At 33.5% G+C, this 26,024-nt stretch overlaps 1 protein-coding gene across 3 annotated transcripts in view; it reads right to left on the reverse strand.

The window, feature by feature from the left end:
* The window catches only part of Fstl5 (follistatin-like 5), a 790,918-nt gene that overhangs the window by 708,951 nt on the left and 55,943 nt on the right, over positions 1 to 26,024 (reverse strand). For 2 of the 3 annotated variants that reach the window (XM_013031832.1, XM_013031833.1), the window contains exon 2: positions 12,777 to 12,807. In XM_013031832.1, coding sequence (XP_012887286.1) covers positions 12,777 to 12,807 — 31 coding nt within the window. Of the gene's footprint in view, positions 1 to 12,776; positions 12,811 to 26,024 lie in introns of all 3 variants that reach the window. The other variant, XM_013031834.1, reaches the window with a different exon arrangement.

The following is a 26,024-nucleotide window of genomic DNA, read 5'->3' on the forward strand; positions in this document are numbered from 1 at the left end:
AAGAAGAAGAAGAAGAAGAAGAAGAAGAAGAAGAAGAAGAAGAAGAAGAAGAAGAAGAAGAAAAGAAGGAGGAGGAGAAGGAAGAAGAAGAAGAAGAAGGAGGAGGAGGAGGAGGAGGTGTGAGAGGAGGGAGAGGCTGAGGCGGAGGGGAAAGGGGAGGGGAAGGAGAAGAAGAAGAAGAAGAAGAAGAAGAAGAAGAAGAAGAAGAAGAAGAAGAAGAAGAAGAAGAAGAAGAAGAAAAGAGGAAGAGGAAGAAGGAGAGGAAGGAAAAGGAGAGGTAGAGGAAAAGAAGGAGGAGGAGAAGGAAGAAGAAGAAGAAGAAGGAGGAGGAGGAGGAGGAGGTGTGAGAGGAGGGAGAGGCTGAGGCGGAGGGGAAAGGGGAGGGGAAGGAGAAGAATAGGAGGAGGAGGAGAGAAGAAGAGGAGGAAAAGGAGGTAGAGGAAGGAGAGGAAGAAGAAGGAGAGGAAGAGGAATAGGAGGAGAAGAAGGAAGAAGAAGAGGAGGAAGAGGAGGAGAACAAAAATAACAGCAACAAGAGGAGAAGGAGGGAGAAGGAGGTCAGATAAGTTGATGTTAGGGAAATGAACCTTAAGATATGTATTTCCAGTATATTTAACCGAGTATTCCCATTTAGTCACACTCCCAGAAAATAGCCGTTTTGATTGATTTCAGAACACTAATAGATTCAACTTTAAAGAAACACTGATTTCTGCAATACTTTTGAAGATATAACATAGAATTGAGTCTTAACACACCTAGACTTAATTATTTATGTCCATTAAAGCTCTCTTAATCATTTTTTTCTCAACTCTAATTCAAATAAATGCTTACAGAGTGCTGGCTTAAATAGTAAAAGAGCTAAAGCACTCTATCTTTTTAAGTAAACATTTACTGGTTTATGCAAGTTTATTATTCCCATTTTTGAGATGCTTTTATTTATTTTTGCTACATACATGGTAAAAATCTATTTATGAAGACAACTTCAAATTGATAATACATAAAAATTAAAATCAATGAATTTTTTGTTAAAATAATGAATTTTTTGTTACATCTTTATGTTACAGCATTTGAAGTCATAATTGATTTTTTTCAAACTTGAAGTTGTGTAGTATCTCCTCTTTCTGTTCTTCCTTCTCTTCCTCCTCCTCTTCCTCTTCTTTCTTCTCCTCCTCCTCCTCCTGCTCCTCCTCCTCCTCCTCCCCCTCCTCTTATTTTTTATTGTGAAAGTACTGTACAGAGGGGTTAAAAATACTGGAAATGCTTAATGAACAAACGTAAGCTACATAAAAAGATAATGGTACATATTTCCACTCTTTTTCTGTGTATATAAGAATTCAATGCAAAAACTTAAAAAATTATATCATGCAATAGTCAAGTGGTTCACTCCTCTAATGCTTCCCACTCAGAAGGCTGAAATCTGGAAGACTGCAGTTCAAAACCAGCCCAGGGTAGGAAAATCAATGAAATTCCATATCTAAACATTAGCAGCTTTTTCTGGGGGGGAGGGGAAGGGCTTGAACTCTGGGCCTTGGTGCTGTCCCTCAGCTCTTCAGCTCAAGGCTAGCTCTCCACCACTTGATCCACAGTGCCACTTCTGGTTTTCTGAGTGGCTTATAGGAGATATGAGTCTCATAGACTTACTTGCCTGGGCTGGCTTTGAGCCATGATTCTCAGATCTCAGCCTCCTGAGTAGCTAGGATTACAGGTGTAAGCCACCGGCACCTGGATTAACATTACCAGCTTTAAGCTAGCCTTGGAGGGTTTGCTGAAGGTTTTGAGCACCAATAGCAAGCAAGCCTAATAACCAGAGTCCTGAGTTCAGGCTGTGTATCAATTTGTTAATGTTATCAATTTTAGTAGAATGGAAGTCTTTCTTTTTCTTGATATCTATATGTTGTCTAAGAAATGTTAAAGGATTACCCATATAATGAGCAAATGTATTATCTCATCATTTAAAATGATTTTTTTTAGTATTTGACATTAGTAAAACCACTTAATTCCCCTGAATAAAAGAAAGTATGTATAGCTATCATAGAAACCACGAACACAATATCACTTAAGGAGTTGAAAACTTTTTATATAAATGTAATAGATATTTAAAACTGATTTTTTTTGTCCCAAACAACTATTTTGTTCCATGCCAAATGAAAGCAAGATAAAAGACTACATCATTGCCTCTGTTTCTCACATCTTCTTTAGGCTGAGTTTCTGACTCTCCTCTTATCACCCTGGATTCCAAGAAGGAGAGAACTAATTGATGTTTACAAGGTAAACTAGTTGCCAAGTAAATACACAGCAGGCTTGCAGCTAGACAGATCTCCCAGAGGCAGCAATGACTAGACTATACTAAGGATCCACCTGGACCAAGCCTTTGAAAAGTAATAGTGTGATCACCTGTGACCACCATCTCTGACAACCTGAACATAACTGCTGCTTAACAATTAAGTACCAACTCTCCCCTGTCCCAAATTAGTTCTCTCTTCAAACAAATGTGTTTCTTCTTCAGTGTATCCAACATTGTAACGAAATCGCCTTTCTCTGGCCTTCATGGTTATTTGTCCCATTACTTGGCATATTGTGGCAAATGGCTACATGTGGCAGTCCTACTGTGGGGCTTTTGGTTAAGAATGTTAATATTTATTCTTCTTTTCTCAAAAAAATGTTCTGATAACTTATTAAATATTTTACTTCTAACTTCCAGACTAAGAAGGAAGAAATATAGTCTTTTTTATATTAGTACTCCAGCTTGAATGTAGGATATTTCACTTTTTTTGGTTTCTATTTCTTAAAGTTGTTACTCTACCATTTGAACCTTACCTCCACTTACAAATTTTTGCTTATTAATTGGAGATAAGTGTTTCAGAGTCTTCCATGTCTAGACAAGCATTGAAACATAATCCTTAGACCTCAGCCTCCAGAGAGCTAGAATTACAGGCTTCAGTCATTGACAGTTAGAGAAATATAGTTTCTTTAATAAACACCATGCTTAAAGTGCATTCAGAAGGAAAACACAAAGGGAAAGACTGTAGATCATAAAGTGGCTTCTCTGGCAAATAAACCAGGGAAATTTAGGGCATAAACAAGACAAATCAATGGCAATGTGAACATTTCAAAAACGTTCTTTCATAAAAGCTAAGCTTAAAAATGAAGTAATTCCTTCAAGCTAAATATGTGAAGCCATGAAATATCTTTTAGCTAATAGAACTTGCTATTTCATTTTTCTTCATTTTTAAATGATTTTTATTGTAAAAATACTGTACAGTAGGCTTACAGTTATATGACTAAGGTAATGAGTATATTTCCTATAAAGCATTGTTGCCTCCTCCTTTGTTTTCCCCTACCATCCCTTTCCTCCCCCCTCCCCAACTCCTCTCTCCCCCCTCAAGTTGTAAAGTTCATCTTCATAGTCTTTTATATCTCATTGTTAAAATGGGTCAACCTGTTTACTTATTTCAGCATTTTGTAATTTCCCTTCCCCTCTTCAAATTAGAAAAATGTATATACAAGATGCAAGGCACTGGCATCAAATACAGTGTAAACAGGGGTTATATCATGGGGGAAGAATATAGAAAAGGAATAATAAAATCACATTGTACATTTAAAAACAGTAGCAAGCAAAAAAAAAACAGTTGTGTCCCTATCTTGGGGTATATTTCACGTAACATCATCTTATATGTTCCTATGTACATAGCTTTTGACTTTTTCTGCTTGTCGTAGACCTATACTAGTTATTGAAGATAAGGGAAACCATGAGACCTTGTTTCTTTGTGCCTGGATTATTTCACTTAATATAATTATTCCAAGTCTTTTCATTTCGTAACAAATGGGGTATGGTGTTATTCTTTCTGATGGAGGCATAGAATTCATCTATATCTATATATCTATATCTATATCACATTTTTTTAATCCATTCATCTACTGAGGGGCATCTGGGTTGGTTCCATATTTTAGCTATGATAAATAATGCTGTGATAAACATAGTTTGCTGATAGCTTTAGCATAGCATTCTTTGTGATCGTTTGGGTAAATGCCCAAAAGTGGGATTGCTTGGGTCATAGGGGAGCTCTATGCTTAATCTTTTGAGGAACCTAAATACTGCTTTCCAAAGTGGTTGAAAAAGTTTACACTCCCACCAACAATCCAGTAGTGTTCCCTTTTGGCCACATCCCTTCCAGCATCAGATTTCTTGATTATAGCCATTCTAACTGTGGTGAGGTGGACTCTCAATGTTGTTTTGATTTGCATTTCTTTTACGACTAAAGAAGTTGAGGGGCTGGGAAGGTGGTTCAATGGTAGAGTGCTTGCCTTGCATGCATGAGGCCCTGGGTTCAATTCCTCAGCACCACATACGCAAAAAGAAAAAGCCGAAAATGGCGCTGTGGTTCAAGTGGTAGAGCACTAGCCTTGAGCTGAAGAGCTGAGGGACAGCACCCAGGCCCAGAGTTCAGGCCCCGTGACCAGAGCCAAAAAAACAAAAACAAAAAAAGAATTTGAGCATTTCTTCATGTGTCTATTGGTCATTCTTATTTCCTCTTCAGAGAAGTCTCTCTTTAAGTCTTTAGCCACTTATTTATTGGGCAGTTTTTTCCCTAAGGATTTGTTGTAGAGGGATTTAGTTTTTTGAATTCTAAATATATTTTAGATACGAGACCCTTGTCTGTTATATAGCTAGTGAATCTCTTCTCTCAGTCCTTAGGGTTTCTAGTGATCTTGCTAGTTATATCCTTTGCCATGCAGAAACTATGCAGTTTTATGCAATCCCATTTGTCCAACCTTTCTTTGATTGGTTGTGTTTCTGAGTCTTTATTAAGAAAATTTCATCCTATGCTAAGGAAACCTAGAGTTCCTCCTATTCCTTCTTGTAATGTTTTCAGGGTGTCTGCTTTGACATCATGTTCTTTGAGCCCTTTGGAGTTGATTCTGGTACAGGGTGATATATATAAAAGGATCTAGCTTTAGTTTTCTACAGGTGTTTAACCAATTTTGCCAGTACCATTTACTGAAGAGGCTATATTTCTTCCATTCTATTTTTTTACCCCCCTTATCAAAGATTAGGTGGCTATACATCTGTGGGTTCATTTCTGGGCTTTCAATTTCATTCCATTGTTCCTGAGGTCCCTGCTTGTGTCAGTACCAGGCTGTTTTGATTACTATGACTTTGTAGTAGAGTTTAGAATTTGGTATTGATATTCCTCCAGCACAATTCTTTCTGCTAATGATTATTTTTGTTATTCAGGGTTTTCTATTGTTCCATATGAATTTGGGGATTGCTTTCTTCTATTTCATTGAAGAATGAGGTTCGAATATTGATAGATATCACATTGAATTTGTAGATAGCCATTGGATGTATCTCCATTTTCACAATGTTAATCCTCCCAATCCAGGAGCATGGGAAGTATTTCCACTTCCTAAATACTGCCTTAATTTCCTTTTTTAGGTTTTTAAAGTTTTCATCGTAGAAGACCTTAGGAGTTGCTACTTCTTTTTATATGTTTTTTTAATTGTGAAAATGCTGTACAGAGGTGTTACTGTTACATGAGCAAGGTAATGAGAGTACATTTCTTATCAAGCATTGTTGCCTCCTCCTTGGTTTTTCCCCTACCATCCCTTCCCTCCCACCTCCAGAACTACACTCCACATCCCATCTCCCTCACCTCTACCCCTACCTAAACTGTAAAGTTTTTTTTTCAACATAGTGCCTTGTACATCTCATCGGTACAATGGATCAGCCTGTATCCCTATTTAAACATTTTGTTTCTTCCTTTCCCCTCCCCAAATTATACCACATCATTGGGGGGGGCAGTCAACATACAAAGCAACAAAAAGATCACATGGTACCTTATAAATACGTTAGAAACAATAGCAAGAAAGAAAAAACACTTTTCTTGAAATGTGATATTCAACTATTTTAAAATATTCAAAAACTTTGCAAAATAATAACTTTGTTGGGAATTATTTAGCTCTCTGTTAATATCTATAATAATCAAGGTGCCAGTTGCTGACACCAGGAGGCTGAGATCCAGAGGATCTGAATATCTGAAGCCATCCAGAAGAGAAAAATTCTGTGAGATTGTGTAAACAGTAATCATCAAAAGTCAAGGCTGGAGGAATGACTCTAGTCGTAGAATGAATTCAATTTTCTAGTTCCAACCACAATATTTTTTTGAAAAAATCTATAACAAAATCATTTCATTTGGGTAAGGAAAAGGGCAATAATAGTATTTTAGTGTGGAGTTTAAAATATTTAGCCAGATAAAGAATACTTAAATGTATTACAATCACCATTTATTAGAAATAAAGTTTAGTAATTTGTGATTCCCTTCCTCAATTTCACCAAACCACTATTATATTCTGTCATGTAGTAGAATCTTCTAGTGGGCAAATGATATTCAATATAATTATTCTGCAAGGAAAATAAATGAAACACTGGGCAAGATATGTTATTGATAGCTTTCGTAAAGCTATATAATGTAAGCATAATGGAGCACAGAATGATAAGGTATTTAGCTTAATATAAATGAAGCTTTATGTCATAAGTAAAATGTATGGCCAGTTACTTTTGGAAATGTGTTTGGGTAGATGTTTACTGTTGCTGTAAGACATTAAACAGGATTATTTTAAATTGTAACAATTTATCCAGATGGATTTATAACAAATCTTATCTTAAATGTCATAAAAAATTAACAAGAAACTAGTTAGATTGAAATGTAATTTGGTAAAGCACATGTAGTCATTATTTAGATTGCTTATAATAAAGATATTTTAACAAATTTATTTTTCTTTTTACAATTGCATAGGAGTATGAGTTTGAAGAAAAAACATAATTATTATGGAGTATAGCAAGTGTTAACTTGGCCTAAATTCAGAATTAAGCTAGATAACCATTTTTTAATAGTAGGGTTGTGCCAGGTTCCAGTGGCTCATGCTTGTAATCCTAGCTACTCAGGAGGCTGAGATCTGAGGATCACGGTTCAAAGCCAGCCCAGGCAGGAAAATCCATGAGACTCTTACCTCCAATAAACCACTAGAAAACCGGAAGTGGCACTGTGGCTCAAGTGGTAGAGCACTCGCTTTGAGCTGAAGAGTACAGGGACAGCGCCCAAGCCCAGAGTTCAAGCCCCACGACCAACCCCCCATCAAAAAAATAGTAGGGTTGTACGTGTACTTTGCTCTTGAAGTATCACAAACTCAGATTTGAGGCTATTGAAGATGTTTTTTATGTCAACTGCTACAGTTACCCACCTCCAGAAAGTCTCATTTTACTGCTCAGAAGACCAATAAGCACAAACTAAACTCACATACAAATGTCAACCAATCAAGAATGAGAAATTAAACCCTTATTTACATAAAACTGATTACTCAATTGAGCACATTTATCTGTTTAGATAAGCATATTGGCATGAGAAACTGCAAAAGGAGAATCTTCAGAAATGATTCTTGGCAAAAGATATACAATTGTTAGCTGGGTACTGGTGGCTCAAGACTGTAATCCTAACTACTCACGAGGCTGAGATCTGAGGATCATGGTTGGAAGCCAGCTTGAGCAGAAAAATCCATGAGATTCTAGTCTCCAATAAACTACTCAGAAAAGGCTGGAAGTGGCATTGTGGCTCAAGTGGTAGAGTGCTAGTCTTGAGCCCAAAGAGGCTCCGAGATAGCACCTAGGCACTGAGACAGCACCTAAGCCCGAGCTCAAACCTCAGGGCCTGCGAAATACAAAACAAACCCACAAATACAATTGTTGGTTATTACTGTTTTCCCATAAGTGCTTTTCTAAAATTCACGTACAATTATTTGCTAAATAACAAACAGAGAATAAACTAAGCAATTATTGGTTTATATATGTTAGGTGTAAATTGTCTTTCTGGTAATTCAGTACCCTAACAATTATAATTCTCGAATATTATATGCAAAATTCACAGTGGCTAAAATGCTTCATATAATTTTTAGTCTTAGCATTAGCTTTCCAATTTTGAAATCAAAGAATATGATGTTCTCAATAATACATATTATTGCAACATTTGGTGATTCTGTATGTCATAAACTCAAGACTAGTTATAATTGAGGACATTATTGATATGTATCTTATACACATAAAGATATTCAACAATTGGCTGAGAGTTACACATAGAGTTCATATACATGAATACCTTTCAGTTATTTTATTAAATAATGTAATATGGCCAATCATTGTTTCTAATCACAATGCCTAACTAGTTGAGAGACTTGGAAAAAGTCAATGAAATGTAGATCCTTTGTGTAATCACACTCATATAAGATCTCAACATTTGACAAACTTCATAAAAAAATTAGTACTTCAACCTTCAAATCCATATATATTATCTATATACATTATTCAAAGGTATCAGATACTTTGCATTGTTATCCACTATTAATTTGTGACACAAGTAATAAAGGAGAAAGGCAATATATATGCTTAAGAGGGAGGGGGTAACAACTTTGACAAGAAATGTACTCACTACGTTACTTATGTAACTGTAACCCATCTGTACATCACCTTGACAATAAAAGTAAAAAAAAAAAACAAACCAGTACCATTGTTCTACCTAGTGCCAGTAGATAACACTTGTAATCCTAGTTACTCAGGGGACTGAAATCTGAGAATTGTGGTTCAAAAGCAGCCCAGATAGGACCAGAATTGTCTGAGACTCTTATTTCCAATTAGCCATAAAAAGCCAATAATAGAACTGTGCTTCAAATGGTAAAGCACTAGTCTCGAGCAAAACAGTTCAAAGACAGTGCCCACGTTACACACACACACACACACACACACACACACACACACATATGTTCCAATGCCTGACTGAATTAGAAGTTCTAGAATTTCAGATATGTGAGAGACTTAATAAAATGGGGCATGTTGTACTAACTAAATTCTTCTTTTGAGATAAAAGAGGAACTAGTATCTAGATGCTTTATATTACTTATCAGAGATGACAAGTAATTATTTAACAAGTTAGATATGGCCTCTAGACCATAATTAAGTCACACTTTTATGTTTTTTTTCTTATTCATAAAGTTACAAAGTAGTGCCAGGCACCAGTGGCACACACCTATTATCATAGCTCCTTAGGAGGCTGATATCTGAGAATGGATTTCAAAGCCAGCCCAGACAGGAAAGTCCGTGAGATTCTTAGCTCCAATAAACCACTCAGAAAACCGGAAGTGACACTGTGGCTCAGGTGGTAGAGTGCTAGCCTTGAGCTGAATAGGTGAGAGACAGCATCCAGGCCCAGAGTTCAAGCCCCACAACCGAGAAAAAAAGAAAAGAAAAAGAAGAAAAGTTACAAAGTAATGAGAGATACTTAGAAAGCAAGGACTTAGAAAAATAACAAATTCTGAATATATTTCTGACTACAAATATGTACTGAGGAATGAGGTAAACAATTAGGAAGCCAATAGAAAAATGAGCTTAGAATAGTTCATAAAATCATTTAAGGACATAGGTTAGACTTCAACAGTCTAAAAAATATGAAATACTCACTCCCAGTACTTTCATGACTAATCAGTATGCTATTGCCTCAATGGCTTAAGTTTTTCGTTTCATTTGACATTTTCAGTTGACATTTTCGCATACTCCTTTGTGAAACTACTTTAAAATAATTTTTAAATGTTGTGTGAAAAGAAAAATGAAAGGATCATTCAAAATGATTTCTATAGTCAAGGAAACTGTAGAACTCTTACTAGAAATAAGTAACAAGTATTGATCTAACCACATAAATCTGCTTAATTAAAAAGAAAGTTAGCAGCTATAATGCAGAGACATACTGAAGCTTGTTTTAAATAACAGAAAAAGAACTAGAAAATATATCTCAAAACTTTTATTATATTAAAAAAGAAATATGTTCATAGACAGTTGTTGGAAAACATAATTTCTACTACTTTATATAATGTGTTTCATATAGTTCAAGGCAATAAAGCCTCAAGAAGAAAGCTACCTTAAATTTATTCTACTGTAACAGTGTTCCAAATATAATTTAAGATTAACCTGAAACACTTAGTTTTATCGTGAGATTGAAATGTGTTTATCCAGTATATATGAAATTCATATGTGATTTACATGCACTGTACATGGCATATCTTGGGATAAAAACTCTGTTTAGCAGCACAAATACCATAACTTTGAACTTTTTCTGAAATAAATATATGTAATAATTTCACATATGAAAGCCATTTTAGTTTGCTTTAAATAAACACAAATATTGAGAAATCCCTGGAGGGGAGTCTTTCATAATTCATTTGAGCAAAATATGTCCCATAGATGAAGAGGAGGAGAATGCAGTAAAATAGAAGTTTAATGTATACTATACAATATTAAGAAGACTGAAGTATAGGGTTGGTAAGGGACATACAGGTGAGAATATTGAAAGGGGTGACATTGATCAAAATATATTCATAAACTGCTTCAATACATGGCAACTCCCTTGTACAAGATTATATATATCACAGTGTAAAAAAAGACACACACAAGTATCTTTTTATTCTTTAGTAAGATAGCAGACATACAGAGAAGTATACCAGGAAAATAATACTGTGTGAATCTTCACATGCTGAGTTTGTCTTCATTATTATGACAGAATATCAGCAATCTCAACATATTCAGAATTATAGTTGGTATTTCTGAAACACATGAAATATTTTCTGTAAAAATTAGGTATTTTAGGGGGTTGGAAGGTGGCTTGGTTGTAGAGTGCTGGCCTTACATGCATGAGGCCCTGCATTCTATTCCTCAGCACCACATAAACAAAAAAAGCTGGATGTGGTCCTGTGACTCAAGTGATAGAGTGCTGGCTTTAAGGTGAAGAGCTGAGGGACAGCGTCCAGGCCCAGAGTTCAGACCCCATGACCGACAAAAAATAAAATAAAATAAATATGGTATTTTAGCTTTATAGATATTTCAAAAAATATCTATTAGAAAATATATCTTCCTGTGAAAAAGGTATTGAATGAAACAGCATAATCGTTCTTCACTCTCAGTAAGCCCTGGGCTGGTATGGTTTTGGGAAAGGAAATGAAAGAAGAAAGGCATAAAATGTTCTCAGAGAAGCCCAAAGAACCAACCCAAGAAAATCTGATAGTTGTTTTCATTATATATGCCACATCCAGTGAGATGTGGCACCTGTTCAAAGTCTAATTTCTGCCATTATATTGTATTGTTCATTCTAATAAACAACAAAACAGTTGAGTCCATTTGTGAATAAGAACAGTTGATCTATGTAAGTTATTACCCCACTAAATAAAGTTCAAAACTCTGAATGTATCTTTCTAACATTATTTATATATTTTTATATTTTATTGTTATTGTAAAGGTGAGGTACACAGGGGTGACAGTTATATAAGTCAGAAAATAAATACATTTTTTGAATAGTGTTACCCTTTCCCTCACTTTCTCCTGTTTTTTCCCTCTCTCACCCAAGTTGTATATTTCATTTTCAAAAGTGTCTACTATCACTGCTACATTTGTTCAATCTTTATCACACTGTTTTTGTGCTCTCACCTTACACTCCCCAAAACACATAGACATACAAGACAAAAGGCACAGAATAAAAAGCAGCAACAAAGGAGGAAAACAAAATAACAAAACAGCCTCTTGCTTTTACTTCTTGGGGTTCATTTTGATATTTATAGAAACATATACACAATGCTATTGAGCTTTGATGATATTCTTTCAAGAATATCCTCCTTTAGTGTCACTGTGTAACTGTCGAGAGTCCTATATAATTTACCATGTCCATACATTCCCTATGACCCAACACTTCCACTCATGGGTATTTATTCAGTAGAACACAAACAAGGACACACTAAACCTCTCAGACCAACCATGTTCATTACAGCATTATTTACCATAGTCAAGATATGCAATCAACCTAGATGCCCCTCAGTGGATGAATGGATCAAGAAAATGTGGTATCTATACACAATGAAATTCTACCATTCTATAAGGAAATAGAAAGCCTTAGAAAAAATTGTATTAAACGAAGTAATCCAGACCCCGAAAAAACATAGGTTGCATGTTTTCCCGCATTTGTTGTAACTAGAATGTGTACACAATCTACAAGTAAACACACTGGGTAGTATGGAATATATCTTTCAAGAAAATAATCATCTGTTGTCTTACTACAAATCACTACTATGTACTCAGAGTCATAACCACCTTTAATGCATAAATAAAATTGAAAGTCTTTGGATCAAAAATAGTGAGATGGCAGAAGTTAAATATTGTTTTTTCAATGAGATGTATTTTAAGTGATAGAATCTGATTTATTGATGGGACTGAGTACAAATTTTATGCACAATATTTGGAAAATCAATTAAGTCAGAACATACAGAGAATAAATAGAAAATTGTAGAGTCAGCACTGGTGTCTCAAGCATGTAATCCTAGTTACTCAGGAGGCTGAGAACTGGATATCATGGATCAATGCCAGCCCAGGCAGGAAAGTCCTTGAGAATCTTAGAGCAAACATTTAGGGATACAGCCTCCAGGCCCTGAGTTCAAGCCCCAAGACTGACAGTAAGTAAGAAAGAAAAAAGCACACAAATAGAAATTGTGCTGAAGTTTTATAAAGCAGCATATAAAAACAAAGTATCAGTAGAGAAAGACTGTAAGAAGTAACCAGAGGGTGAGAATGGCTTTGAAACATCTCTTTAAAGATATTTAATTTTAAACATTTACTCTAAATTTTATTATGAAAGTAACATTAGTTTTACTTTTATAAGTACATACAACAATTATTTGAAGTATTCATCTCTTACCTTCTATTCTTGGACTTTCTTGACTTTTTTCCTGCTGGAATTAAAAAAGAAGTAGTCAAAATCTTTAATATCATAATGATAAATACAATTAATCATTACAAAACTGAAGCAAAAGGTATATATATATATATATTTATATATGAAATTTTATAATGCTCTTTTAGCCTTTAAAATATACTTAAGCAACATCTCCTACTGGTATAATTATTTTTATAATAAGCCTATACCTTACATAAACATGGGTTTATAAATAGATAAATGGATGCGGGCGCTGGTGGCTCACGCCTGCAATCCTAGCTACTCAGGAGGCTGAGATCTGAGGATCACGGTTCAAAGCCAGCCCAGGCAGGAGAGACCGTGAGACTCCTATCTCCAATAAACTACCAGAAAACCGGAAGTGACTCTGTAGCTCAAGTGGTAGAGCACTCGCCTTGAGCTGAAGAACTGAGGGACAGTGCCCAGGCCCAGAGTTCAAGCCCCACAACTGACAAAAATAAAAAAATAAAAAATAATAAATAAATAAAATATATAAATGGTTTATGAACTATCACATATGTATTTAGGACTCTCAAATGCCCATGGCCATTTTACTTTAAACAGATACTGAAATTATGTGTTCACAATATCCTTTTAACAGGTTTTTTAAAAATTATTTATTGAAAAAGTGATGAAGAGGGAGGTTCCAATTACACAAGTAAATTTATGAGTACGTTTCTTTTTGAACACTGTAACCAGCTCCCTTATTTTCTCCAACTTTCCCCTCCCCACTCCTCTACACCCCAAGTTGTGAAGTTCATTTGTGATATAATGTCTAGTGAGTATCTTTGCTGCATTAGTTCATCCTTTGTCCTGCTGTTTCTGTGATTCTCTTTCCCTTCCATGGATCAGATAAACATATACAACAAAAAGGGTACAACAATCCAAAACAGAAAAAAATGAAATAATGAATACAGGGCATAGTAAGAACCTCTTGTTTCCAATTCTTGGAGTTCTTTTCAATGTGCTTCATTATATATGGCCTTAGGCACTTAGCAATTTGGCTATTGTGATCCTCTGCTAAAAATATCATAGACATATTCTAATTATTAAAAATGAAGGAAATCATGCAACCAACATTTCTTAGGGCCTAGCTTGTTTTGCTTAATATAATTTTTTCCAGGCCTTTCCATTTCCTTACCAAAGGACAATGTCATTCTTTCTGATGGAAGCATAGAACTCCATTGTGTGTGTGAATATATATATATATATATATACATACACATATATATGTATATATATTATATATACATTTACATCACATGTATATATCATATATGATATATATCAATATTATATATATGTATACATATCACATGTATGATATACATATATATATATATATCATAGCTATGTTAAATAATGTTGCAATGAATGTAGTTGTGCCGGTAGCTTTAGTATAGCCTTGTTTGTGTTCATTTGGGTAAATGCCCAGGTGTAGGATTGCTGAGTCATAGAGGAGCTCTATGTTTAGTTTTTTGAGGAACCTCCATACTGCATTCCAGAGTGGTTACACTCTGACCCACAGTGCAGTAGATTTCCCTTTTGACCACATCTTCTGAATCTGTTACTATTGTATTTCTTGACAATGATCATTCTAGCTGGGGTAATTTCTAGCTGGGGTTTGCTATTGATATTAAGAGGTACAGAGGCATTTATCAAGCCTTTCTTATATTTGTTCTGTTTCTTGGTCTTTATTAATGAAGTTTTGACCTTTGCCAACGTACCCTAGAGTTTTCCCTATTCTGTCCTGTAATATTTTCCTGCTATCTGATCTTATATTGAGGTTCTTGATCCATTTGGAATTGACTCTGATGGAGGGTGATATATAAATTATCATCAATTCTCTATAAGTCTATAGCCAATTCTGTCAGCATCATTTGTACAAGAGGCTGTCTTTCTTCCACCCTGTTTTTGTTGTTGTTGTTGTTCTTGTTGTTGTTCCCTTATAAAAGATTAGATGGCCATAGGTCTGTGGAATTTGTCCTCAGGCCTGTTAGTGTGCCAGTACTAAGTTGTTTTTTATTACTCTGGCTTTGTAATAGAGTTGAAAGTTGTTATTGATATTCCTCCAGCACTGTTCTTCCTGCTAAAGATTGTTCTTGGTATTAGGATCTTCTATTATTCCATATGAATTTTTTATTGTTCCTTCTATTTCATTAAAAAAAAGGATGTTGAGATATTGATGAGTATTGTATTGAATTTTTAGATATCTACTTGCATTATAGCCATTTTCACTATGTTAATGCTCCCAATCCAGGAGCATAGAAGTATTTTTCCACTTTCTTGAATCTAATTTCTTTTTTCAGATTTTCAAAGTTTTCATTATAGAGGTACTTCATATCTTTGGTCAACTAATTCCTAGGTGATTGTTTTAAGACTATTACAAAAGGACTTGTTTTCCTGCTTTCAGCTTTGCTCTTCTCATTGTTAGCATACAGAAAAACTATTGATATTTATGGATTAACTTTATACCCTGTTAATTTCTTAAAGTTTCACATTAACTTGTGTAACTTCAGAATGGAGTCTGTGGAGTTCTTTAAATACAAGATCATGTCATCTATAAAAGTGAGAGTTTTACTTCTTTCTCTATTTGGATCCCTTTTATATTTGCCTATTGCCTTATTGCCCTAACTAGAAATTCCAATACTATTTTGAAAAAAAAATGGAGAGACCAGACATTCTTGTCTCATTCCTATTTTTAGAGGAAATGGTTTTTACTTTTCACCATTAAGTTTAATAGTAGATATAGGTTTGTCATATACAGACTTTATTATACTAAATAATGTTCCACGGATTCTTAGTTTCTCCAGAGCTTTCATCAGAAAGGGATGTTGGATCTTGTCAAATGCTTGTTCTGCATCTGTGGTGATAACCATGTGTTTTTTTGTCCTTGCTCTTACTGATGTGTTGAATTACATTAATTGACTTGTGTATACTGAACCAGCTTTGTCTCTCTGGAAAGAATCTTTTTTGACTATAGTGTATAATTTTGTTGATGAGTTATTGAAGTGGGCTGGCCAGTTTTACTGAGATGTGCGGCATAGGTTTTCATCAAAGTTATTTGTCTTTGATGGGTCCCTATCTGGTTTGGGGACGAGGGTTTGCTGACTTCATAGAATTAGTTTGGTAGTGAATTTTCACTGTCAATTTCATTGAAGTTGATGAGTATTGAAGTGAGTTCTCCCTTAAAGGCTTTATAGAATTTGGACCATCTTGACCTTGGCTTTTTTGAATAGAAGGTCTCTTATTGCTATTTCTTTTTCATTACTTAAATGAGTTGTTTAGTTGGATTAAATCTTCTTTGTTTGGTTTGTATAAAATAATATTTGCAAGAAATTCTTCCAATTTTTTCCAGATCTCAAAATTGTTAGCATAAAGGTATTCCCTTATAATGTTCTGAACCTTGCTTGTATATGTCAGGATGTTTCCATTCTCATTTCTGATTTTATTTATTTCAATATGTTCTATTTTTGGTAAGATTTGTTAAGGGTCTGTCAATTTTGTTAATTTTGTCAAAGAACCAACTTTTTGCTTTGTTGATTTTTTAGGGTTTGTTTGGACTCTTAATTCATTTAATTCTGAGCTAATTTTAATTATTTGTTTCTGTCTACTGGATTGGAGTCTGGGTTATTGCTCTTTTTCAAGGAGCCTAAGGTATATCATTAAATTTTTGGTCTGAGATTTCTTCAATTTGCTGATGTAGGTTTCCAGAGCTACACATTTTCCTCTGAGTATTGCCTTTGCTGTGTACCAGAAGAGAGTGTATTTTGTGTTTTCATTTTTGTTAAATTTCATAAATGTTTGAATTTCCATTCTGATGCCTTCAATAGCTCACTGGTGACTCAACAATGTGTTGTTCAGTTCCCAAGCATTACAGGATTTTCTATGGTGTATTTTGAAGTTGAGGTCTAATTTTATTCCAGTGTATTCTGAAAGAATGCAGGGAACAATTTCAGTATTTCTGAATTTGCACAGATTTGCTTTGGCCTAAGATGTGGTCTATTCTGTAGAAAGTTCCATGTGCTACTGAGAAGAACATATATTCTGATGTTACTGAGTAAAATATTCTGCAGACGTCTGTTAAGTCTTGTTTGTCTATGCAATTGTTTAGTTCTGAAGTTTCTCTGTGGAGTTTTTGCTGTGTGGTCTTATTCAGAGGAGGCAGTTGTGTGTTAACGTCATCAACAATCAATGCATTTGGATCTCTATATGTTTTTAGGGTAAGTAGTGTTTGTTTGATGACATTTTGGATTGTTATATCCTCCCATAGGCGAGATCTAGTTATTAGTATATAACGAACTTCGTTGTCTCTTCTTCTGGTTCAGTGGAGATATATTCCAATTTTTCTTTGCTGTGGAAAATTTTTATTTGTACCTTAGTTATGAAGGAAAGTTTAGCTGGGTACACTATATTGGGTTGATTTTTGTTTTGGGGCATGTTATACCTAATTCTGGGCTCTCCTTGCTTTTATGGTTTCTGCTGACAAATCTGTAGTTATTCTGATTGGTTTTACTCTATAGGTAATTGATCTCTTTTCCTTGATGACTTTAAGGATCCTTTCCTTGGTCTCTACTGATCCTGTGCAGATTAAAATGTAGCAGTAGGATGTCCTGTTCTAGTCTGGTCTGTTTATTTGTTTTTGTCAGTTGTGGGGCCTGAACTCTGGGCCTAGGCTCTGTCCCTCAGCTCTTCAGCTCAAATCTAGCACTTTACCACTTCAGTCATAGTGTCACTTCTGGCTTTTTCTGTTTATGTGTTGCTGAGGAATCTAACCCAGGGCCTCATGCATGCAAGGCAAGCACTCTACCACTTAGCCACCTTCCCAGTCACTGTTTGGGGTTTTAAAGGCTTTTTTTTTATCTGGATGTGTCTATCCTTTTGCATATTTGGGGAGTTCTTGGCTAGGATTTATCCTTCCTATTCCATAAGCTGCATTTCTTGACCTTCCTTAGTACCAATTAGTCTTAAAATAGGTATTCTTGTGTCTTGTAGCTCTTGTAGGGATATAAAACTGTATATTTAAATGTCTAAATAAAAATGTATAGTGAAAATTTCTAATAAAATTACACATAATATTCCCTACATTCTTTTCATTTAATTTACCTTAGAGTTGAACTCTATTTATTTTCCACCACTAAAATTGACATCAATTTTATTGTTTATTCAATGGCTGCTCTCATCATACTTGTCATTCAATTTGACAGATCCCTTATTAATTACCAGTCAATCCCCAAAGAATTAGCTTCTTTCAAGGTTTAAACTTGAAAATACACTCTAATTGCTTAAGATTTAGTCATGGTTTAATATTTCTAAAACTGTTATGACCTCACTGAAATTAAATTTAAAATACATTTTAATTAAGAGGAGATAGTTCTGATGGAGACATGGCTAAGTGGTAGGATGCCATCTGTACATGCAAGCCAAACAACACTAAGGCCTTCAATTCAAGCTCAGTATCATCAAAGGTGTGTGTTTGTGTCAGAGGGGAGGGAACGTATATATGCTAAATTCAAGAGTTACATAAATACAGAAATGCATAAACATATCCTACTTTTGAAACAATTAATCCCAATTTTCTGATTTCAATTATAAAATACATGAATAAACCATAATATTATTTTTTCAATATCTTATGATTATTCACTCTAATATACTCAACATCTCTCTGTTGTATTCTTCTTTTATTGGAATTTTTAAGTCCCCATTTATTTTTAGAGTATATCCTGGTTATTGAACTAAAATTTAAAATAAAAATACTTGTTTAAAATACATAATCTTGATTCCAAAATGAGAATGTATGTCTATAATTACAGTATTTCTTAGGCTGAGGCAGTAGAATCAAATACTAAAAATTAAAATTCAAATACAAAAAATTAAACTTAAAATATTATTCATGAAAAAGTATAGATTGGTAGGGATAAAATTTCAAAACGCATTTCATCTTTGACATTCAATCATTCATGAGTTTATTATTCACTCATTTATTCATTAATTAATCATTCCAATATGGTTCATTTCTGTGCACCACACCGTATTTCAAGTGAATAAAATGGAGACAAATCATCTGATATAGTTTGGTATAAGAGACAATATCAGCGTTCCTGTGCAGTAAGTGAAATAAAACATGAGGCCACAGTTATAAAGAGATTTTAAAAAGAAGCTTACTTAATATGAGGGTATGACATAAGCAAATATGTGGACAATATTTATTTCAGTTGCAAACATACTACAACACAAGTTTTCATTTTTGAAAGTGCCAATGAGACTAATGTGAGTAGTAATTAAAGAGGTTATAAGGGAAAGATTGAATAGTAGCTCTGGACTATGTTAGGACATTGAGTTTAGTTCAAAATAGCTGATGATAACATTATCTGCATTATATTTCAATTCAATAATTCTTCCTGTCTTTTGTCAATAGTTTTGGAAGACTCAACATTACTGGGGATGAGAGCCAATGGAGAAAACACTGTAATAATCCAACTAAATGTGGCTATGATACGGGAAAAAATGGCAGAGATTGACTTAAGAGTGTCCCATTCAAGGAACAACTGACAAGCATACAAACATAATAATTGCTGAGTGGAGATATAGAGTAAATGAAGATAATGATAATGCCAATGCTTGGAATCCATGAAAGGATATAGCTATGTCTAAATAAGATAAAGAAATGTACAAAAAAGCAACACTTATCTTCTTAAAATTTTTCATCTGGCGCTATCAGAGTAAGTTTTCATTCTGTTTCTAAGACGTTCTTTTGATTTTTTTTTGTCAGTCATGGGGCTTAACTCAAGGTCTGGTAGTGGTGCCTGAGCTCTTTCTTTAAAAAAAATTGTTTTATTGTTAAGATCCTGTATAGAGGGGTTACTGTTACATGTGTAAGGCAATGAGTACATTAGTCGATCATTACTTGTCGATCATTCCCTTCCTTCCTTGTGGTTGTCCCACTATCCAAGGTTAGGGCTCTACCACTTGGTGACACATTTCCTTTACAGGTTTTCACGTGGTTAATTGGAGATAAGAGTATCGGGAGCATTTCCTGCCCATGTCAGATTCAAACCAGGATCCTCAGATCTTAGCCTACTGAGTAACTAGGATTACAGGTGTGAGACACCAGTGTCTGGAATATTGGATGTTTTTAATGAGATTTCATTATCTTAAAGCCTAGACAATTGTGTTGTCTAGGCACTAAAATCTTATCCTTCTTCCATATACCTAAGACCTTGGAAAGCTTCTATGGGTTTCTGGCTAAATTTATATATCTCAGTCTACTCCCTTATTTAATTTTAAATTCATATAGTCATTTATAGTTTAGAACCACTTATTGAGACTAATAACAGCCAATATGGCAATGTACTGCAATGAATTTCTGATTTTTCTTTTGGTATTTAGCCAAGTTTCTTCATCCTAGTTAGCGACAACAGCACTGCCTGTCTCATTATTAAAATGCTTTTAGAGTTAAACACGTTACTTTGCATTTTAAGAGAGATAATAGACCACAAAATTTCACAAGATTATTGTATAATGTGTTAACTGAAGTTAATCTTTCCCATGAAGGGTTTAAGGTAGTTGGATCTTTTATTGTCTAGATTTCATGGGAGATACTACAATAAAAGGCATAAACTTTTATAATTAGAAGCCTATGTTGTGTAAATAACCAATCTGCATCCACAGAATGTATGAAAAATGATAAAAATATAGTTAGTTAGCTAGAATAAGAGAATCATACTGTAGAAAATTTGTAGAAAAAAATCAGAAGATGAAGAAATTGTGTACTCAGATGTCATACTAATGTGTTGCAAAAATCTCGCAGGTATTATATTAGTTACAAAAGAAATCTTAGGTATATCTAAGAAAAGTTCCATTAAAGCTTTTTCAGTTACATTAAATAATTGTCTTCAGATAAGTTCATTTTTTAATATTTTATGGGTATAGAATTAAAATTAAAATTATTCACAAAAGGAAAAAAAGATGAAATGAGTAAAGTCAAAGACATGATATGGAGCTGGAAAACAAATGGAAATTCACAGAGATAATAAGTTTGTCTTTGTTCATTTTGTTTGTTTTGTTAGTTATAGGCCCAGACTAATTATATTTATAGCAATGGAGTTTGAAAATGTCTAAACAATAAGTGATACTTAGTATAAATGGAGATAAGTCAAAACAGAAAGAAAGTATTACTTATTTTATGAAGTCATTAAAAAAGCAGATGTGATGTAGGACATGGATAGAGAGTAAAGTCCACAGGAAGAAAATCATGTCTTATAATATTATAAGTTGTACTGGAAAGGCTGGTCACAAATATAAGATGTCTTTATATGTCTTTCATAGGCAAGTAAAATGGTAGTGATATATTTGCTTTCATATAGTAGGAGAAAATCTATTTGATTGACTTTTGAGGGTAGAGTAGTTTACTAAAACTTTGAGAAAATACAAAAGGCTTTAAATGTACTGATTATGTGGGAGTGAGAATACCTCAGTGTCCACACAAGTATTTGTAGATAGTGGGAATTCTTCTTGACAATCTCTGAACACTAGAATGCAATAAGTGGGTAAATATGCATACCCCAAATTCTGATGTCTATGTGACACTCAATAGGAAAATTATGTATGAAACTAGGAAGTAGATTTACAGGGCAATAAAGGCTTTCTTCACCAGAGTAAGAAAGAAAATTGCAGGGGGTTGAGGAAGAGCAACTCTACTAAGAAAAGACAGGACTGTTAAAAGAGGTAGCCTATTGCAAGAAAAATGGCAGAAGCAGGTATTATGGATCCATGAATATAGTGCAGAGTAGGGAATAGTAACATTATTAAATGAATTTGCACAGTTAGTAATGTTCAATAATTCACAAACAGATAATTTATTTTGTAAGGAATATAATAATTATTAATTATGAAGTATGTAAGACATGATAATATTTAGTGAAATGTATTGTTTTTCTGAAAAAGAAACAAAAAATAAGTCCATAGTGCCTTATCTTTTTTCTGCAGTATTTTGATATAGGTATTCATTTCACTGGCAAAGTAGTAATTGTGTTTTTGTAGGTACACACTATAATTCCTTTGGCCTGTGACTTTCAAGAAGAAACCTATGAATAGCTTTGTGTTAACAGCATGGATATTCTCAACAATTTTTTCTAAATCTGATTATCAAAAGCATACTGTCAAAACAAATGCATTGAATTTTAAAACAATTTAAATCTCAATTGAATTTGTCTAACATTAATAGTCTATCATATTTACATAGTGATCTTATTACATGCAATCATTTTAAAGAGTAAGTTTATAAATTTCAGCAGATAGAATTTATGTATATTTAAGTTTGAAACAAAATCAGTGGTCATGGTAGAAATATATAATGACTACCATGGTATAAATTCACATGCAAACATAAAAGCTCTTTTCTTTTTTTTAAACCAAAAAAATGTTTGCTCAAAGTAAATAAATAAGACACAAGCATAAACAACCAATACATATTATATCAAATGCAGTCAAAATATTTGTCTGAAGTGTAATTAAGATTTGTCTGCTTGATGGACATACACATTGCATCTGAAATAGGTAAGCAGCATTTAACAAGATAAAAGAATTACAGCCATCTAAAAAGGAAAATAGCACATGTAAAGAGAAGAGTTAGGAGTGATATATATAAGAAAGTGGCACTTACTCTCATATCAAGAATAGATCATAAAGAAAATGACACACTAAAAATCTACATATATGCTACATACTATTTATGATTAGAAAGTCTAAAATTAGCTGGGTGCTAATTACAGGCCCATGCCTGTAATCCTAGCTACTCAAGAGACTGAGATATGAGGATCATGGTTCGAAACAAGGCTCGAAAGGAAAAACCATGAGATTCATACTTTCAATTAACCACCAGAAAAATATAAGTGGCACTGTGTATCAAAGTGGTGGAGTGCTAGCCTTGATCAAAAAAGCTGGAGGACAGCACCCAGGCTGAGCTAGGCTGAGTTCAAGCCTGACTTCTAACAAGAGAGAGGGAGACAGAGACAGAGACAGAGACAGATAGAAGGAAAGTTTAAAATTATTTATTCTACAATACATATTAGTTTGATCATCTGAAACGGTTAATAAAGATGTATTTTCAACTTTAATTTTAAGTTGTATTTTTACAATAATTTTAAGGATTAATTTTAAGATAAAAATGATAATTCTGTAGATTCTTCTAATAGTACCTTTTTGTTATTTATACACTTTAACTTAAAATATGTGAAAAATCTAGAAGTATGTATGTTGATTTAAAGCTACTGTTTTTGTACCTAAGGAAATTAATGTTCAGTTAGTTACTATAGATGAAACTGTATGTTACAGATCCACATAAATTAAGATAACATGTAAATGTAAATGATTGTAACAGTTCTTAACGTGTACTTTCAAAGTGTGAACATAGTAATGATTTTCAAAATATATTTCTATTATCTTTAAGTAGTTGTAGAAAGGAGTTATAATTCAACCAAGTAGTTTGTAAGTACAATGCATTTCAATTAATATCAGCTTTCATCATTCTCTTACATCATTCCTAATGTGAACTCTCCTATGAATTTTCCTACTTTCATAGGATTTACATTAACACAATGATGATTTTTGAAACAGGACTCAATATTCAAAGGATATATAACAAATATATATCCACTAATTAATGAATGACAATGATGATGAATAATTTTAAAGACAATCATTTAATTATTTATAATAACATTCCTTCCATAACTGTTTATCCTTTAACTGTATTAGGTTTATTATGTTTTTAAAATTTCATTAGTCCATAAGTAGTAATTGTTATGAAAACTAAAGATAGTATTTTTAATTTTCCAATGGTTAGGAATATGTAATATATGTATTCGTGTAAACAGCCAGTAAACAAGATTCACAGCTGAAATTGTTATTCTAAGAAAAGTTTTCAGCATTTATACTTGATTTGATGATATAGAAGTCCTTAGGTTTAAAAGGAACGAATATAACACCAATTTGGCAGAATTCTTCACTATTTCAAATTTTCTCCTGCCCGTTGAAAATTACTCACATTGAAAATATTACAGAAAGCAAACAGACATACTTGAAAATTATCAAAAAAATCTTTCAAATGCATTTTTGCTTAATAATGACACAAATAGAAAAAGAAGGTAAGGTATTTCAATACTCAATACCATTTTAGTGGGTTTGAGATTGAAGGGCTTAATAACCAAAGTGAACTGAGTGTAATTCAAAACTATTGCCCTTGGGTGGAAAGATATACATATTAATAACATTAATAAATTAATAAGGATATTGTATAGCTTTTCAATATTTATTTTCAATTATGATTTAAAGACTATTATTATTTAAAAACTATTATTTATTACAATAAAATATATTTAATTAAAAACTATTCTTTATAAAGTAAAAAATGAGGTCTAAAAATAAAGCACACAATAAAAAAATCAAAGTAGAATTGAAAATGCTAGATATCAGACAAAACAACATATAAAAACAATAATAATAATTGTATATTGATTTATCATTTAAAACATTTTAATAGTTCCAGAATAGAAGTTAGCATTATGTGATATTTCAAAAATTTTAAACGAACTGACAAAAAGATCAGTTAAAAACAAATTGTTTAAAAAGGGATACAGGCCGACCCATTGCAACAATGAGACGTACAAGATGCTAGGTGGAAAAACGAACTTTTGGTTGGTGGGGGGGAGGGGTAAGTGAGGAGGTGAGAGGGAAGAAAAGGTAGGAAAAAAACAAAGGAGGAGGCAACAATGTTGTATGAGAAATGTACTTATTACCTTGCTCATGTAACTGTAACCCCTCTGTACAGTATTTTCATAATAAAAAGCAAAATTAAACTGTGAAAAATAATAAGTAGATTTGTGATGTAGCTTTGAGATAGGTAAATACTTAAAAACATAAAATCCTCAGCTAAATCCTTAATGCTGCAAAATAAAGGAAATTAAGATAATGTTTTAAAAAAAGAAAGTGAATAAAAAGTGTGTGTTTGATATAGGAACAAATTGTATATTTATAAGTGTAAAAATTTTAAACATATAAATATATTTATAAATATATTTTATATTATAGTATATAATATATATATTTATAAATATAGTATACAATATGTATAAATATGTGTTATATATAAATATATTTTACACTACCAGATACTCATATAAAAAGCTAATTTAAAAATTGTTAAGGATCAAATGCCAGTTCATCAAGTCTGTAGTTAGCTATTCATGAGGCTGAGATTTTTAGAATCATGGTTTCAAACTAGCAAGGACATAATATCCTGTAAGTGCCCATCTTTGATTAATTAGCAAAATGACAGACTACAGGCATAGCTCTCACATGGTACAGGGAGGGACACCCATGAGTCAGAAAACTGAAAGCAAGTGGTCCAGAATTCAATCTCTAATACCAGGAAAATAAAGGACATATATACTTATATATATGCATATATACATACATAGGGATATATAGGTGTACATGCACAGACAAACATATGTATATATATAGAGAGATAGAGACAGAGTGACAGAGAGATAGAGAGACAGACTGAGAGAAGAAGGAATCTCTTTGGTTAATATGTATCTTTTCTTTTTATTTTTTGTCAGTCATGGGGATTGAATTCTGAGCCTGGATGCTCTCACTCAGTTCTTCAGCTAAAGGCTAGAGCTCTACCACTTGAGCCACAGCACCACTTCCAGTTGTCTGGTGGTTTATTGGAGATAAGAGTCTCATGGTCTTGCCTGGCCAGGCTGGTTTTGAACCATGATCCTCAGATCTTAGCCTCCTGAGTAGCTAGGATTACAGGTGTGAGCCTCTGGTGCCCTGGTACTTTTAATTTTTAAGCTATCTATCTATCTATCTATCTATCTATCATCTATCTATCTATCTATCTATCTATCCATCCATCCATCCATCTATATCAGGTAAATAGGTATGAAAACAAACATATTGTGACTGGAGCATTAATAAAACTCTCAGTTCCATCCACACTCAGTACATTTTTTAATCAAAAAATGATATGAGCTTATAGTAATTGACATATAAACACTGTTAAAAACATTTCTGACATTTAAAGTATAAGAAAAGTATCATTTTTTCAATAGAAAGCCCACAGATTGGGAGAAGATCTTTACTAGCCATACAACGGACAAGGGTCTCATATCTAAAATATACTTGGAACTCAAAAAATTA

Source organism: Dipodomys ordii, unplaced genomic scaffold, assembly GCF_000151885.1.
Source record: "Dipodomys ordii isolate 6190 unplaced genomic scaffold, Dord_2.0 Scaffold145, whole genome shotgun sequence".
Classification (NCBI taxonomy): Eukaryota; Metazoa; Chordata; class Mammalia; order Rodentia; family Heteromyidae; genus Dipodomys; species Dipodomys ordii.